Genomic DNA, 16,423 nt, shown 5'->3' on the forward strand with positions numbered 1-16,423 from the left:
GACTGGGTTTGCACTTTTGTATTTAAAAATACAACATTAACCAAAATTATCACGATCGTAATATATCTAACATTGTGATGTAAATATCAAATGACTATAATTCCCATAACACCCCGCGCGACACTACTCGTCGGTGTCATCAGCCAGGCACCGGCGGCGTGGATCTCTTGTAAAACTGTAAACTATTTCTGCTGTCTAAACAACGGAATAATAACGAGCTGGGAACTTTGGGCAAAATGACGGTAGGTCCAACGCGTTAAGTATATACAGTTACAAGTGGTACGTGCGGTTTTAGTGGAAGTGGATACGTTATTATTGCAATGTTAAAACATTTACCGTAGCTATAGCCTAAGTTAGCTAACAAGCTAGCTGTCGAGCCAAGTGCAGAAAAAAAATCTGACAACTGGAACGAGAAATAACAGCTGTGTTGTTGTTAAAACGAGTCTGCCATTACATGCTTTTCTTTTATGATCTCATATACTAATAGTCTCCTGTTATGACTGAGTCATTCGTTGTAAATTGAACATGTGTTCACCTGGATCATTGTTCTGTTTTTTTTATTTTCTACAATTAACCTTCGTCATTAAGCCATTCGTTTTTAACTGCTTTTCCCTTATTCCAGGAACGGAAAGGAACAGCAAAGTTGGACTTTCTGAGGAAGATTGAGTTGGAAATCCAGGAGAAATGGGAGAAGGAGAAGGCTTTTGAAAATGATGCACCCTCAACAATTGGGGAAAGCACAAAGTGAGCATAGTGATGAGGAAGAACTTGGTCAGAACAGACAACAGAACTAGTCTGTCCTGTATCAGTTGGAAGGCAGTGTGTGAAAGAACATTTCCATAATTTGGCAGTTGTACTCAGGAATGTCAGAACAGTGTCAGTAGGTGCACTTCCTTTTATAGATGCCTGAAGTAATTATGAGATGGAAAATTCCTGTTTGCAGTGTGCATCATTAGACACATGATGTAAAAGCTTAAAAACGAAATATTAAAGCCTTTTGGTGTTAAATACTTGTTTTAATCGGTTGTCGTTTTGTTCCCTCTAGCAAAAACAAGTACTTTGTCACCTTCCCCTACCCTTACATGAATGGAAGATTGCACCTTGGTCACACATTCAGCCTGTCGAAGTGTGAGGTAGGTTTGCATGCAATAGCAGAAAGACACAATGCCAAAAACAACCTTGTATATCTATGCTTGTGATAGTAAAGTTGGTGCTTTTCTTGCAGTTTGGTGTTGGTTATCAGTCGCTGAAAGGGAAGAAATGTCTCTTTCCATTTGGGCTACACTGCACAGGAATGCCAATCAAAGTAAATATTTTTCTGTTCATTATATAAGTTTTGCATTTTTATTCACTATTATGTGCAGGTCTAAAGTTAAATTATAATAATTGATTGTATGGCTATTTAATACGTTTAGATTTTAGTTTTTTTTTTTAATTTAGTTTAATTGTTCATATCTGTTTTTTGTTGTTCCTTTTCCCTCTTTCTGGTAATCATACATTTATATTGTATCCATCAGGCCTGTGCAGACAAACTAAAGAGAGAGATGGAGCTGTATGGAAACCCCCCTCAGTTTCCAGACGAGGAGGAAGAAGAGAAGGAAAAGCCAAAGACCTTTGATGAAATAATCATCAAGGACAAAGCAAAGGGCAAGAAGGTTGGGATTTGATAACATTTTATATATTTAAATTAAAAGTGCCCTTTAGAGCATACCTATGCACACACTCTTTGATGTCCCATACCATACACGTTGTTCAGTTCAGTCATTTTATTCATTGACTTTATTTTTAGTCATATAACAGTGTAAATTCTCTTTTCTATTTTCTATTTTAGAGTAAAGCAGTTGCCAAATCTGGATCCTCCACTTTTCAGTGGGACATCATGAGGTCTCTGGGTCTGAATGACCAGGATATTACCAATTTTGCCAGTGCTGAACACTGGCTGGAGTACTTCCCTCCTCTGGCTGTTAAAGACCTCAAGCAGATGGGTGTTAAGGTAACAAAAATATAATATTCTAAAGCAAGCAGTCTGCCGTCTTTCTCTTTTTGTACCAGCTTGTTTTTGTTCACATACAAGATAATACACATTGTCAATTATCTGTTACTACTCAGTCGTGAAACAAAGGAGCAACATTTTATCCAACCACTTAAAGAGACACACATTCTTAAACTCTGATTACATGGACTGCTTGACTTATAATTACATGGATTTATTCATTATCAGGGTCATTTTATTTAGCAAATGGCTTTAAGTTATTTTGACTAAATCCTCGTCACAGGTCGATTGGAGGCGTTCATTCATCACCACAGATGTGAACCCCTTTTACGACTCCTTCGTCAGGTGGCATTTCATTACTCTGAAGGAGAGGAAAAAGATCATGTTTGGCAAAAGGTAGTGTTGTTTCTTGTTTGTTTATATTCTTTGTGGCTCTGAATGCACATAATTTTGGTTTCAGATAACTCTGCCTTTGACCCCTCTGCAGGTACACCATCTACTCCCCCAAGGATGGGCAGCCCTGCATGGACCATGACAGGCAGACAGGAGAGGTACCTGGCTCAGTGAAATACTGTCCTAGTTTTGCACAAATGTGCTTAGATGATCAACTGCATGTCCTACATCAAACATTAAAATAGTCTGTGTTTTCACAATGTTGCCACAGGTTTGAGACTCTTTTTTTTTTTTACCCTGCCCTGTGGTTTGATGCTGAAGAAAATGCTACATTAATTTGAGATGTTTCTAATTTCCACAATAACATTTAATTCTCATTTGTAGGGTGTTGGACCTCAGGAGTACACTCTCATCAAGATGAAGATCGTCGAGCCATACACAGCGAAATTCAAGTCCAAGGTCTTTTACAGCAGGTAATTCATAAACACTGAACACTTCCAAATAATCTTAGTTGGGAACTTAGGTCTGTTTCTGTTGTTGAAATTGTTGTCTGATTCGGACAATAATAAAATATTAATCCTGTCCTTCCCATAGTGGTATGAAGGGTAAAAACATCTTTCTGGTGGCTGCCACTCTGAGACCAGAGACCATGTTTGGCCAGACCAACTGCTGGGTGAGACCTGACATGAAGTATGTCGCTTTTGAGACAACAAGCGGCGACATTTTCATCTGCACCAGAAGGTCTGCCAGGAACATGTCTTACCAGGGCTTCACCAAAGAGAATGGGGTGGTGCCAGTGATCATGGAAATACTGGGACAGGTAGAATTTGTTTTATTCACTCCATGCTAATTCAGTAACTCAATTACTTTGTATGTATGGCTATGGTACAGACAAACTGCAAAGCTGATTCCTAACAAGTGTTTTTAATGTATAATGATGCATTAACAATGATAAGTTGTAAGAATTGGACTGACACTTGGTGACTTTACCCTTGATCTCCAAAATCTCATCAGTTCATCCTTAATTACAAAAGAACATTTGAGCCAATGTTGAAGAGGTTCCCTCAAAGCTTCTTTTTGCATTCAGAAAGAATGAGATGGGCAACGAAAAACTTCATCATTGTGTTATAATGATAAACCACACTCCGCTCTCCATCCTTTTTGCTTCTTTGTAGGATGTCCTTGGCTGTGCACTGAGTGCGCCTTTGTCCTCCTATAAGATCATCTACGCTCTGCCAATGCTCACCATCAAGGAGGACAAAGGTATGGGTTAGGGAGTTGGGGAAAACCTGTTTATTTATTTTTCTATGGTTTTGTAAGACAGAAATATGTCACGTTACAATGTGGTTGTTAAGCATTCTTTGTCGGTTCTGCTCATACCACTCGGAATACCTTTAGTGGGAGGTTATATTACACTTGCGTCAGTTGACAGTTGCAGAGTAGTGCAACAAAAGCTTCTTTATCTGTTTTTGAAATTAAAAATTTAATCTTGCTCTGTTGTTGTAGATAATATTTTGTGCACTGTGCTGCAGCTTGTATTGCTATTCTCAAAGTAACAGTCCACAGTCAACGTAGTTATAAAAATCTGTATTGCTGCTGTGTCAAAGAATGAAAGTGAAGACTGCTGTTTGTATCGTGTATCTGAATGATTAAGTTCAAATATCAGAATTCCGTGAGCGTGTGAATATGCATTTTTCGTTTTGGCTTTGTATAATGTATCCTACAGTGTAATTTTTAAAGCTTTAATACCTTTTATGTGTTGGCCTTCTGTATGTTTTACTTAGGTACTGGTGTAGTTACCAGTGTCCCTTCAGATGCTCCAGATGACATTGCTGCTCTCAGGGACATCAAGAAAAAACAGGTTAGGTGGCAGAATGTAAACACTTGCATCGTTTAAGCACATGCTACATTTTGAATTCAATTCATGTTTTTTGCTTGAATTTCTCAGGCTCTACGTGAAAAGTATGGAATTGAAGACAAGATGGTGCTGCCTTTCGAGCCGGTAAGCTAATCTGCTAAAGTCTGTGAATTTTTCAGTTCTGGTGAAAATACGTACATATGAAAACAATTTCAAACTATTTGTTTTTTTTCCCCCCACGCATTTGCAATTGTTAGGTCCCTATCATAGAGATTCCAGGATATGGGAACCTTTCAGCTCCTCTGGTGTGTGATGAGCTGAAGATCCAGAGCCAGAATGACAGAGAGAAGCTGGCTGAGGCCAAGGAGAAAGTCTACCTGAAAGGATTCTATGAAGGGGTGAGTGAACGTGGTTAACAAACGAAAAGCAGCTGCATAGTTTAGCAAGTCTGCAAACCCCACATGGATTCTACTCGAGGTTTGAAACCTGTATGATTTATCTCCTCTGTGATACATACCTTGAGGCTTGACTAAATTATTAATTAGCCAGCAATTAGTTATGTATTGCCCACACACAGTTTGAGTCTGTCTGACAGAAAATTTTGTGCTTAAGAGCATGCTGATTTTGTTAAATTGCATTCACTCACAGAGACACGTTGATCAGGCTTTAAATTATTAATTTTCATCCTTTGTGAAGTACATGTGTATTTTTACTGTCACATCATGATTAGTCATCATGTTGAAAATTACAAAGTAAGCTGCTTTCACTGTCACAAGACAGAAGATTTAGTATGGAGAGGAATTTAAATGAAGGCACATGAATTGCCACTGCAGAGCATTAATCATGTGTCCACATGTCTTCTTGTTTCAGATAATGCTGGTTGATGGCTACAAGGGGCAGAAGGTCCAGGATGTCAAGAAGCCTATCCAGAAGATGATGGTGGAGCGGGTGAGACGTTATCCAATATAAAAATTCACAATTACAATTACAATGTAAAATTCTGACTTTATCCTTGTTTGTGTTGGTTTGTTTCATATGTCCACGTTAACGCATCACAGGGTGAGGCCATGATCTACATGGAGCCAGAAAAACAGGTGATGTCACGTTCAGCTGATGAGTGTGTCGTGGCTCACTGTGACCAGTGGTAAGTACAATGTGAATTTTCATCTTTATTTAACTTCCATGGTTATATAAAATTGAATGGCAGTATTACAGTGGAATTGACGTGATTATGATGTTTATATTTCTTCAGATGCTGTATAATTTTCAAATGTGTCGCATTAAATTCAAAACAAGTATTTCCAACTGAAGAGTAATAGTCTGAAGCCTTTTTCCATCTGTCTCAGGTATTTGGACTATGGTGACGCTGAGTGGAAGCAGCAGGCCAATGAAGCCCTCAAGTCTTTGGAAACGTAGGTCATCAACTTCACTCCTCATCATATTTTACTCACTGTGAAGTTCATGAGGGTTCTGGGTTCTGGTTTTTGTATTAAGTACTCATGTAATTAGGGAGTTAATTGTCTGAGGGGACAAATAATAGCATCTACTCCCTGTGTTACTGTGTAGTTTTTTTCTCATTTCACTACAGATTTTGCGACGAGACCAGGAGAAATTTTGAAGCGACTTTGGCCTGGCTGCAGGAACACGCCTGCTCCCGTACCTATGGACTTGGTAAGTGATTTCCTCTATGGCCCATGTGTGTCAGGACTACAACTTTAATTTTATTTGTTTGATGTTGCCCTTACCATCACTTCATTCTAAACCAAATATATTTCTTGCGTTTGGATTAAATTCCCTGCCAAGGATGAACATAACCTTCTTGTGACTGATATTTATACTGCATGGTTATTTTATGGTCCATAGATGGAGACAGAGGACTGATGATAAAGCAGCTTGCAACATTTTGCCTTTCTATTTCTACAGAAATGGACGCAGACTGAATGGCAGCTGCTTACAGTACATTCTAGTGCACTAAAGTCTAGGCATGTTGTGAAATACTGTAGAAATGTCTTCTCACATTTTCAGAATGTAAGATGTGTTTCTAACGGCTTACTAGAGAACCATGTTTTATTGTTTGGTGTAGGTTGTGACGATTACTTCTACCGTAAATCCACAAATGTCATTAATTCACTGAATGATTAAATGCAAAGATGCAAATTATTTACCGAAAAAACCTTGAGCCCAATACTAAATAATTGATAAATTATCAGTATGATTTCCTTTGTAACACAGTGTTGAAATGTGTGATAAGGTGCATTCATTTATTTATTTTGCATCAAAAATTCAACCTTTAATCTACATCATGCTTCATCGTGCTTGTAATTGGAATTCACTAAAAGCGCTCAGCGCAGTCTCCCTGCACCCATAAGCATGGTTTCAGTGCTTTTTAAAATGAAATAGTTTGATTTTCATAGTCTTTTCTCCAACATTTGTTGCTCCAAATTTCAACAAAATATAAATTTGAGCAAAAGTCGCATTTCATTGAGGAAGAAAAGGTTCTGATGTCTGTAAAAACAACAGGTTGCCCACGTGTTGTAGTTGAGTGTAGTTCATCTGACAATAAAGATTTTCCTTTCCGTTTGTTTGCCAAGGATTAGCCAATAAATCCCATAATTTATCCCATTGTTTTGGTGTTTTTCTTGGCACCAGCTTGTCCGGATGAAACGTACAACATAAGATCATGACAGTGCAGTGGAGACAAGTGTCTTTCATAATTTGGTCTCTTTCATGATTATGCGTCTCTGTATGTGTGCACGTTTCCTGGTTACCATAGGAACGCGGCTGCCTTGGGATGAGCAGTGGCTGATTGAGTCACTATCAGACTCCACCATCTACATGGCTTACTACACTGTGGCCCACCTTCTCCAGGGAGGTGTGCTCAATGGACAGGGAGCTTCACCGCTGGGCATCAGGTATCGACTTACACACACTCCATATTATTTCTTTAAATATAAAACAACCTTATATAAATATTTGAATTATTGTTCTCATCATTTCATAGCACTTTCATTTTTCAAGCATCTTCTCCATGCAGCACTGAGATAAAATGTTGAAGGGGAAATAAAACACTGTCAGTCTCATCTCACCTCACTCAAGCCCGGTACATCCTATATTATAACCCAAATCTTTTTTTTTCCACAGGCCAGAGCAGATGACCAGAGAAGTGTGGGACTTTATCTTCTTTAAGACGTCTCCATTCCCCATGACTGACATCCCCAAAGAGAACCTGCAGAAGCTGAGGAGGGAGTTTGAGTACTGGTACCCTGTGGACGTCCGTGTGTCTGGCAAGGATTTGGTCCCCAACCACCTGTCGTATTACCTGTACAACCATGTGGCTATGTGGCCCAAAGACAGGTGAGTTTGCAGAATTAAATGATCTTTGCAGAAACCAACAAACAAATGAGTAACCACATTTCTCACATAGAGTAACACTATTATAGCTTTTAAAAAGCGAACAGCATCCTGGTGGTAGTGTTGATGATGCTAATCTGAAGATTCTCAAATACAGTGGGAAGTGGCCACAAGCAGTGCGAGCCAATGGACATCTTCTCCTCAACTCTGAAAAGGTATGGCAAACATGAATATTTTTAGTTTTTAAGAACAAAATGATAGTCTGATCCCAACTGAGGCTTCTGCTTAGACTTCTTGTAGACATGAAACTTTAGTAAGTTATGACATTGTTGATATACATATTTTTTAAAACTACTCTTCACATATGCCAGAAGTTGACAAATGTTTGCTATAAAAAAAATTAATTACCGTGTGCTGTTGATTTACAGTTGCTTTGAAATAGATCTGAACACAGTCTGTCACACGATGCTTTAATTCCTCTGTGCTTTGTAATGAATTTAGTCATACTTGGGTGGGCGTACTTGACAGACTCTCCACTGCTAACATCTGTGTATCTCTTTACCAGATGTCCAAATCAACTGGAAACTTCCTCACGCTAAGCCAAGCCATTGACAAGTTTTCAGCAGATGGTACATTCAGATTTTATTTAAATCAGTCTCCTTTCTTTCTTTCTTTCTTTTGTTTTACTTGCTCTAACACCTTTTATGATTTTGGTTTTCAATATTTCCCTCATATTTGCTTGATACATGGGTGAAAATACTGCACCAGGTATGCATAAAAGGTGATAACGTTGTTCTTTCATAGTGCATGGGCCATTAATGCTTGATTATACGATAAAAATCTTATACCCTCTCGTGAAGTTAATTAGAAAATGCCCCATATTCATAAGTGGCTGGCTAAAGTGATGATATTGGGTGCTGTGAGCCATTCTTATGTCAAATGTCTGCAAGCAATGAATTTGAAACTGCAAGGTAATTCTGTGTGTTATATATAACATATAATAGGTGTAATCTGTGACGCAGTGTATGTTCAGTATGATTGCTCTACTGAAACAAAGGAATGTCCAACATGTTACGATTAGTGATGGAATCGTGTATAATTGTCTTTCCAGCAAAGCAGTTCCCGCTGCTGCATTGGCCTCCAGGACATAGTTTCACTAAAAAACAATAAAATATTTTGAGCTGGAGAGGTGATGTACAGTGGCAGGATTGTTTTCTGAAAATGTAATCTGTGGGGGGCTGTGAGTAAACTTTTATATCCATCCTTCCTGCCCTTGGAGTATCTGAACACTCGTCAGTCTGTCCCGTGTAGATCATTTTACTGTTGCGACGTAGCTGAATAATGCACAGATGTGTATGCTTTGTGTCTGGAAGCTGTCTCACCTTAGGAGAAAGTAAAAAAAAAAAAAAAACCTCCATGGCCTGACAGCAGACAGACTAATTAGGTTGACTTCCTGTCTAAGAGCTTGGCGATATCTCTGCAGGATATTTTAAGTTTTAGTATTCCACCAAGTCTGTAAACTTCACCTGGTTTTTAAAGTCTTCTGCTGACTAGAAAAGCCAATTGCAGTGTTGGTATGTTTATCAGAAGATCAAGGAGACCTGTGTAACAAAAATCCTATTTCATCTACTGTTCTCCCTTGTACTTCAACACAACTCACCATTTCTTCTCACAGGTATGCGTTTGGCTCTGGCTGATGCTGGCGATACAGTGGAAGACGCCAACTTTGTAGAAACCATGGCTGACGCAGGCATCCTTCGTCTGTACACCTGGGTCGAGTGGGTGAAGGAGATGATTGCCAACCAGAACAACCTGAGAACAGGACCCGCTGACACCTTCAACGACCGGGTCTTTGCCAGGTAGATGTCCGACTTTATGTGAATGACAGTTGCCAAGATTTAGAGCTCATATAACTTATGCAAGGCTGAGTGCAGGGTTTTCTGTGTTGGTAACCACCTCACCAAATTTGAATGAAGTTGCGAAATGTTTTAAATCAGCTTCATTCTTTGCGCTGAGACGGTTGGAGCGTGGCCTCTACAGCCGTTGCACACTCACACACTATTCTGGTCTACCCACTAAAATGGGGATCACAGTGTTTATACAGAAAAACTCTCCCATAACATGTAGAGAAACAACATTTTAACAGTTTTGGTAGTTTAACGTCATTGCACATAAACATAACTAGTTCAGCAGCAGTCATACACCCTCTTTCGCCCTCTTCCTCTTTATCAGCAGCACCTGCAGCCTCATAGCAGGAGTCTGCTCCGCTTTCTGTTCTTCTCTACTTAATTTCCTCATCTTTAGGACATTAATATAATGTGACAGAGCTTTTTGGTGTGTTTTTACATCCAAGTAAGTCACATTTTGTTAGGTAAGATTTCTTAGCTCGCAAAACCAAAGGCAGTAGTGTAGGCAGGTGCTGTTTCTCACAGCAGACAGACAAAGTGTTTATAAAGTGGGCCAAGGGTTTTTATTTTAGTTTTTTTCACATGTTCTCAGCCACTATTTTCTAACATATATAATGTGTGAGCAAGAGAAATTCAGAATTTGCTTTACAGGGTCTTTAATAATTTTGGAAAATGAATGATAAAACTTGTTCTGTTTAGTGAGATGAATGCAGGCATCTTGAAGACTGAGCAGCACTACGACAGGATGATGTTTAAGGAGGCTCTGAAGAGTGGCTTCTTTGAATTTCAGGTAAATAACATTTATTTAGAACAATGCTCTCCGTTTCTGTCTTTATCATCCTTACGTCCAGCATGCTTTGATGTTGGATTAAAAGCATAGTGCATAAAAAGGCTTAGGATGCAAATCTCATTCTGAACATGTGGTGCATTCACAAGATTAAGTATTTGTTTGTGAACACTTTTTTTGAACTGTTGGATGTTCCGTTTGAGCAGGCAGCCAAAGACAAGTACCGTGAGTTGGCTATCGAGGGCATGCACAGAGACCTCGTCTTCCAGTTCATAGAGAAACAAACTCTGCTGCTGGCCCCCATCTGCCCACACCTTTGTGAATACACCTGGGGTCTGTTAGGAAAGGTAAGATACACATATTCTAGATGTAAATCTGTTTTTATCCTCTCCACATTTGTCTTTCAACTTTATCTACCTTGTATAGTTTATGTCGAAAGAAAATTATGTGAGATATTTACATTTCCTCGTTACACATGGGACCAGAACAATAGAGGCACACAGGCTTCATATATTCCTGCAGTTCTGCCAGTCCCAGTGCTAGTTGCCTGTGTGAAATGGCTACGAACACACATTCTCCCTCTGTTTTCATTTCATGTCCACCCGGAGCTTTTTTTTTAACACCATGGACTGTTTTTTCTCTTATCAGTATTGAAGGAATACACACTCTGTTGAACACTCCTCACGGTGCAGAGAGCCAAGAATATTTTTAACACTCCAATTTATGAATATGAAAGGGGTGCTGCCGCACTCTAGATGGGTTTTTCAGTTGTCGCTTAGCAACAACAAAAGCCCTACAAACAGTGTTCTTTCCACTCGTGTGTTCAGCACTGTCAGTTTAAGACCTAAGAGGCACTCATTGGACACATTGAAAGACACAATAGTGTGCAGTTTGCACACGTGTCCAGTTAATGTGGTGTGTGCCTAATTTTGTTATGAAGGTGCTGCAACCTCCGGCTGTGTAGTTTAATTGGATTTAAAACCTCCTGTGGGCACTCAAACGGCAAAGAAAAAAACACTTCAAATGCTCAATCAACAGTCTCTCCTCATCAATAGCCTTATCACACCTGACCTTTCTCTCTCCCTGATAGACTGGCACTGTAACAAAGGCGTCGTGGCCCGTGGCAGGTCCAGTTGACGAGATTTTGATTCATTCCTCTCAGTACCTGATGGAGACCGCACACGACCTCCGACTGAGACTCAAAGCTTACTTGCTTCCCCCCAAAAGCAAGGTAAAATATGTGTGTTGTGTTCTTGTTTCACATACTTTGCTACCACTCTATCATCTCGTAATAGTTTATTGTCCTTTGTCTCTCAGGTTTTGTGTAATGGTTTCATTGTTGTTTGATGGGCAGCACAAAGAAGCGGGTAAAAAAAGCACAGAAAGAAGCTCGAAAACTAGCATTGTCTCGTCTGAATCTTTTGTATAATCAGGATATCAAGTATGTTTAAATCACTTATTGAATTATGTATTATGTAGACAAAAGTCAGTGTTTTTGTTCTTAAACTTTATATATAGGTTTACATCCCTTGGAGTGGATAAATAGGTCTAACAGTTTCTTAATTCTATGGTCAGTTTATCTCCCTTTTTTGTAAAGTGCGACAATCGCATCACCACAGTCTGAAGGAGCTTTTTTTCCCCCTGTCTGTAATATTTTCTGCAGGATTACACAAAAAGTTCTGAACCTAATTGTACTGACCTTGTTGGAAGAATACAAAATAGGCCAGCGAGAAGAACCCAGTAAATAATCTGGATTTGTCCAAAAACATACTAAGAATTAGAAATGTTTTCTCTGAAGTCACCTTCTGTCTGAGCCATGGCACCACGTGTCATTTTGGAGACATATTAAGTTTGTCTTGTCTTTTATAGCAGAAAAGCTTATTATATTGTTTAATAACAGGTTGGCAATTCAATAACTTGTTGTACCCAATTGTTGAAGGAAGAAAAGCAAACAAGTGTTTACAAGCCTTGAAACAGCCTGTATCTTGTGCTGCATTGCTGGTGCTATTGATTTGATGCCATGTGTTGGTGCCATGGTTGCAAATAGGATGATTGATTGAAATACAGTTGTACAAATTAACACATACTTTAAAAAAACATTTATAATGATTTTTCATTTTATTAAATGCCCGTAGAGCAGTTATCTCTAATTTTCGAAATGTTTTATTTATGTAGGTGATATTAATTGCATAACATACTGGCATGCATACAGTAGAGAACCAGAGCAGACTTGACTGTCATGTATAATAAGTTCACAGATGCCCACACAAGGAACACAGCATTCTTCTTGATTACTCCAAATGCTTGTCTGCTTGGGTATAGGGGTTGTTTGTTTTTATTTTGGCTAAAATAGATGATCTGAAATCTGTCTTTTTACACCAACAGAAAGGAGACTCAAAGCCAGCCAAGCCTTCTCACTGCAACATCTATGTTGCCAAGACCTACCCTCCATGGCAGCACAGTGCACTGTCCTTGCTCGGCAAGCACTACAAGGTGAGAAACAAATAAAACAGCCGAACTTGAGCTGGGTATCATTACTGGTTTCTTGAATCAGTTAAATTCTGATTATCAAGGTCCTGATTCAATTACACTTCCAATTAAATTTGATTTCATATCTGTTCATTGAGAGATACTTCCGTTTGCGTACCAATATGCTGGATTATGAAAGATCTTGACTGAACTGACCTCAAAGTAGTTACAATTCCATTTTTTTAATTAAATAGTTACCCAGTATATGTCTCACTCTCTTTCTCTCTCTTAGCCGTCTTTGTTTTTTCTTGTCTTTCCAGAACAACAGCGGCAGCCTTCCAGACAACAAAGTTATCGCCAGTGAGTTGGGAGCCCTCCCTGAACTGAAGAAATACATGAAGAGAGTCATGCCTTTTGTAGCCATGATCAAGGTATGTTTGAAGGCGACAGAGGAGACGCCACAAACACGTTTTGTGTCTGTGTAAAGGATTGTTTCATCCACCTCTAATGTGTACATCATAAACACACCTCAGCCAAAACCTTGGTTGTGTCAAATGCCAAAGTGTAGCCAATAAACGGTTTGAACAACAAAAAAATTTTTTCCTGCTAAAACTTTACAGCTTTTATTTTTTTAAGCTTAGCCTTATGGCAATCAAAATATATAACACATTCTAGTATCAATTGTTAAGTACATTTAAAGTCAAGTCACTAACCGTCATCAGGAAGATGCTTATTAACATTTTAGATGTCTCATCACAAAGGTGCTCAGGGCCTGGTTCATGTGTTACATTTTCTTCTGCAGTGATCAATAACAATGAAGCTAATAAATAGTCATGAGTGTAGTTTATGTCCACACTTTGTTTCTTATGCGGGTCATTCATCTTTTAAGTCGCTTTCTCTCTCTACGCTTTTCTGGGTTCATGGTTTGATTTGGCGTCTTTTTGTTCAGAGCCTTTTCCTAATCTTGAGGCAGCATCTCCATGACGATGACCATTCAGAATACTACTTAATTATTATACCAACTGTTTTCAGCAGGTGGATTAAACATTAGTTTTGTTAAGAACTCAAACTGAAAATGTAATCTGAACATTTTAACTAAATGTATGTCCTTTGTGTTGTGTAGGAGAATTTGGAGAAGAACGGACTCAGGGTTTTGGATCTAGAGCTGGAGTTTGACGAGCGAACAGTCCTCACAGAGAACCTGGTCTACTTAACCAATTCTTTGGAGGTGTGTTCAGTAATTATCTGGCTTATCTTTTACATTAGACACAAAGTTTGTGAACCCAACACAGATTTAACCACAGAAAAGAATAAACTAATCTCTTAATCCAAATTCCCATGTGTCTGATTGATCATAGCAATCAGACACATGGGCCAAATGTGCCACACAAAAGCCACCAAATCTGTCTTTTGTGAAACAAACACAATAACCTTGAAGAGCAGAGATATGGTTTGAATGGTTTGAGAATTTTCGTTATGGACTTCTTTCTGTGCAATCAAAACAAGCCTCTGTTGAATTCAAACCAACCTTATCCACATTGTTCTATGAAAGATGGCGGAATATAGAAAGTTCTTCAACTACTTTACAATCCTTTCACCCGGCGCTCTCACACTGACACACATCACTGACCCTCTTCTTCTCATCAATTCTACCCTACAGTTGGAGCAGATAGACATCTTGTTTGCATCTGAGGCTGACGACAAAGTGAGGGAGGACTGTTGCCCCGGGAAACCATTCTGCATTTTCAGATCAGAGGTAATTTCTCTTGGCCACGTTGGCTGCTCTCAAACTGACTTTGTGAATGTCAGAGGACAGATGTAAGTGTGATTTTGATATTGGCGGTGAGGTGTCAGTGCAGAGGCCAAATGACACTAAAAGAAAATACCTTTCCCAGCCAGAGCTTATTCACCCTGTCGCCATCTGGCAGGCACTGCAGAACTAACCGCTGCTGTACCATCAGCCGATAGAGCAATTCCTTTCCACGGGCTGTGACTGTCTTTATCCTCCACACTTTCATGACTTCATTATTTTTTGATGACTTGATTATTTATTAATCCTTTGCTATAACTTGTTCTTTGTAAGAAGCATAAAAGGACTACATTTGTCATTTCCGTACACGATTGGGTGTAGCATATTAATTCGATTCTTGAATCTTTTTCATTCATATGTCACTTTTTAAGACCTTATTTTGCTCTGTTGAATATTTGTTTTATTTTTTTTCCTTTATGTTTGAATGTGTACATCTCTTGGCTTTGTCACTGAACTGTTCTTGTCATTCTTTTTACTGCCTAGCCTGGAGTGTGCGTGACCCTCGTCAACCCTCAGCCATCCAACGGCATGTTTTCCACAAAGATTGATTTACGGCACGGCGACAGCAGAGACAGCATTGTCCGTAGACTATGCAAGGTCAACAGACTCATTAAAGGTTAGTAAGACAAATAGATTTGCATTCTGAATTTATTAACTGTGTTTCGGACCCAACGTGGGCATGAAAACATGAAAACCAAAAAAATCAACTGAAGTTCAATAACTGATTCTATTCCTATCAGTTCTTTCCAATCATTGATCACAAAAAGAGGCTCCAGTGCTTGTAAATGTGACATTATGCCAACATGCGTTAAATAGAAATAAGGTTTTCTTATTTGACTAGTTTATTAGTCATCAAAGCCTATCTATTTCTTTACGAGGACAATTTAAACCCTTGACCCTTTATTATAATATTATATCGCATAAGCAAATTATGGTTTTAAAATATGGTGCCTTTTTAAATATATCTAAAAAGAGATAAAAAAAAAAAGTTCACACCATCATCATCATCACACATAGCTATTTAAGAGAAACTGAACAGATGCAATGTGTGGAAAAACGAGACAGCCTGTGTGGTTTAAGTATAAAAAACTGTAAATGTGCCCTATTTATTGTGATGGATAGCTTTGTGCTGTAACAATAAGATCACTATAAAAACAGTAGCGTGCTCATATTGCATACTTGGTGAACATTTGCAGAGATATATTAGCTTATAAGTGGTGCGTTAGGAATAATAGAGAATATACAGTTAAGGACGTTGTCACTGTAGATTCAGTGTAAATATACATTACATTCAAAATTCTATGGAGTGCAGTTGGTAAATGCAGATATTGTTTTCGTCAACGTTCCTCTTAGATTATTACACCACCATGCTTTCATCTTTCTTATGGAGTTTGCCTTTTAGTTGCAGCCCATTGTCTTTTGATTAATTAATGATTTTTTTTGGGGGGGGGGATATTAAAATAAGACAAGTACAGCACATGACCCACTTTCCATCACTCCTCTACTTTCTTGTCCTTCTAAATTGGTTCTCAGTTTTCTTTTTATCCAGTATTTCCGTCCTTCTCTCCACTTTTCCTGTGTCTCCTTTAACTCTGCCCCCTTCCCTGCCACCAGACATGTCGAGAGTGAAGTTGATGAGGTATGAGGACCCCGTACTGGGGCCACGCCGGGTGCCTGTCCTGGGACAGGAGGAACAGGGCAAACTGCCCATTTCCAGCAAGTCAGTGTTCACCATCAATCTGGAGGAGAAGAAGGTCACTCTGGCTGATAATGGCCTCACCGTGGACATCGGCGACACTCTGGTGTATTTAGTTCAGTAGAGTAGCAGTCACTCGCTGATGAGCACACACAGGCA

At 39.0% G+C, this 16,423-nt stretch overlaps 1 protein-coding gene across 1 annotated transcript; it reads left to right on the plus strand.

Annotated features, from left to right (window-relative positions):
• The first annotated feature begins 132 nt into the window (after positions 1-132).
• lars1b (leucyl-tRNA synthetase 1b) lies at positions 133-16,423 on the plus strand. Its single transcript, XM_083910746.1, has 32 exons — positions 133-242; positions 623-744; positions 1,046-1,133; positions 1,226-1,306; positions 1,518-1,655; positions 1,832-1,993; positions 2,277-2,389; positions 2,481-2,544; positions 2,771-2,859; positions 2,981-3,206; positions 3,562-3,649; positions 4,171-4,247; positions 4,335-4,388; positions 4,502-4,642; positions 5,115-5,192; positions 5,303-5,388; positions 5,591-5,656; positions 5,833-5,915; positions 7,018-7,156; positions 7,386-7,598; positions 7,753-7,810; positions 8,161-8,224; positions 9,271-9,454; positions 10,202-10,292; positions 10,496-10,636; positions 11,380-11,520; positions 12,675-12,782; positions 13,079-13,189; positions 13,882-13,986; positions 14,419-14,514; positions 15,052-15,184; positions 16,183-16,423. The coding sequence occupies exons 1-32, from the start codon at positions 237-239 to the stop codon at positions 16,386-16,388; spliced, it is 3,552 nt and encodes a 1,183-aa protein (XP_083766872.1). The 5' UTR covers positions 133-236; the 3' UTR covers positions 16,389-16,423.

This window comes from Microchirus variegatus (assembly GCF_963457635.1).
Source record: "Microchirus variegatus genome assembly, chromosome: 2".
In the NCBI taxonomy this organism is placed as follows: Eukaryota; Metazoa; Chordata; class Actinopteri; order Pleuronectiformes; family Soleidae; genus Microchirus; species Microchirus variegatus.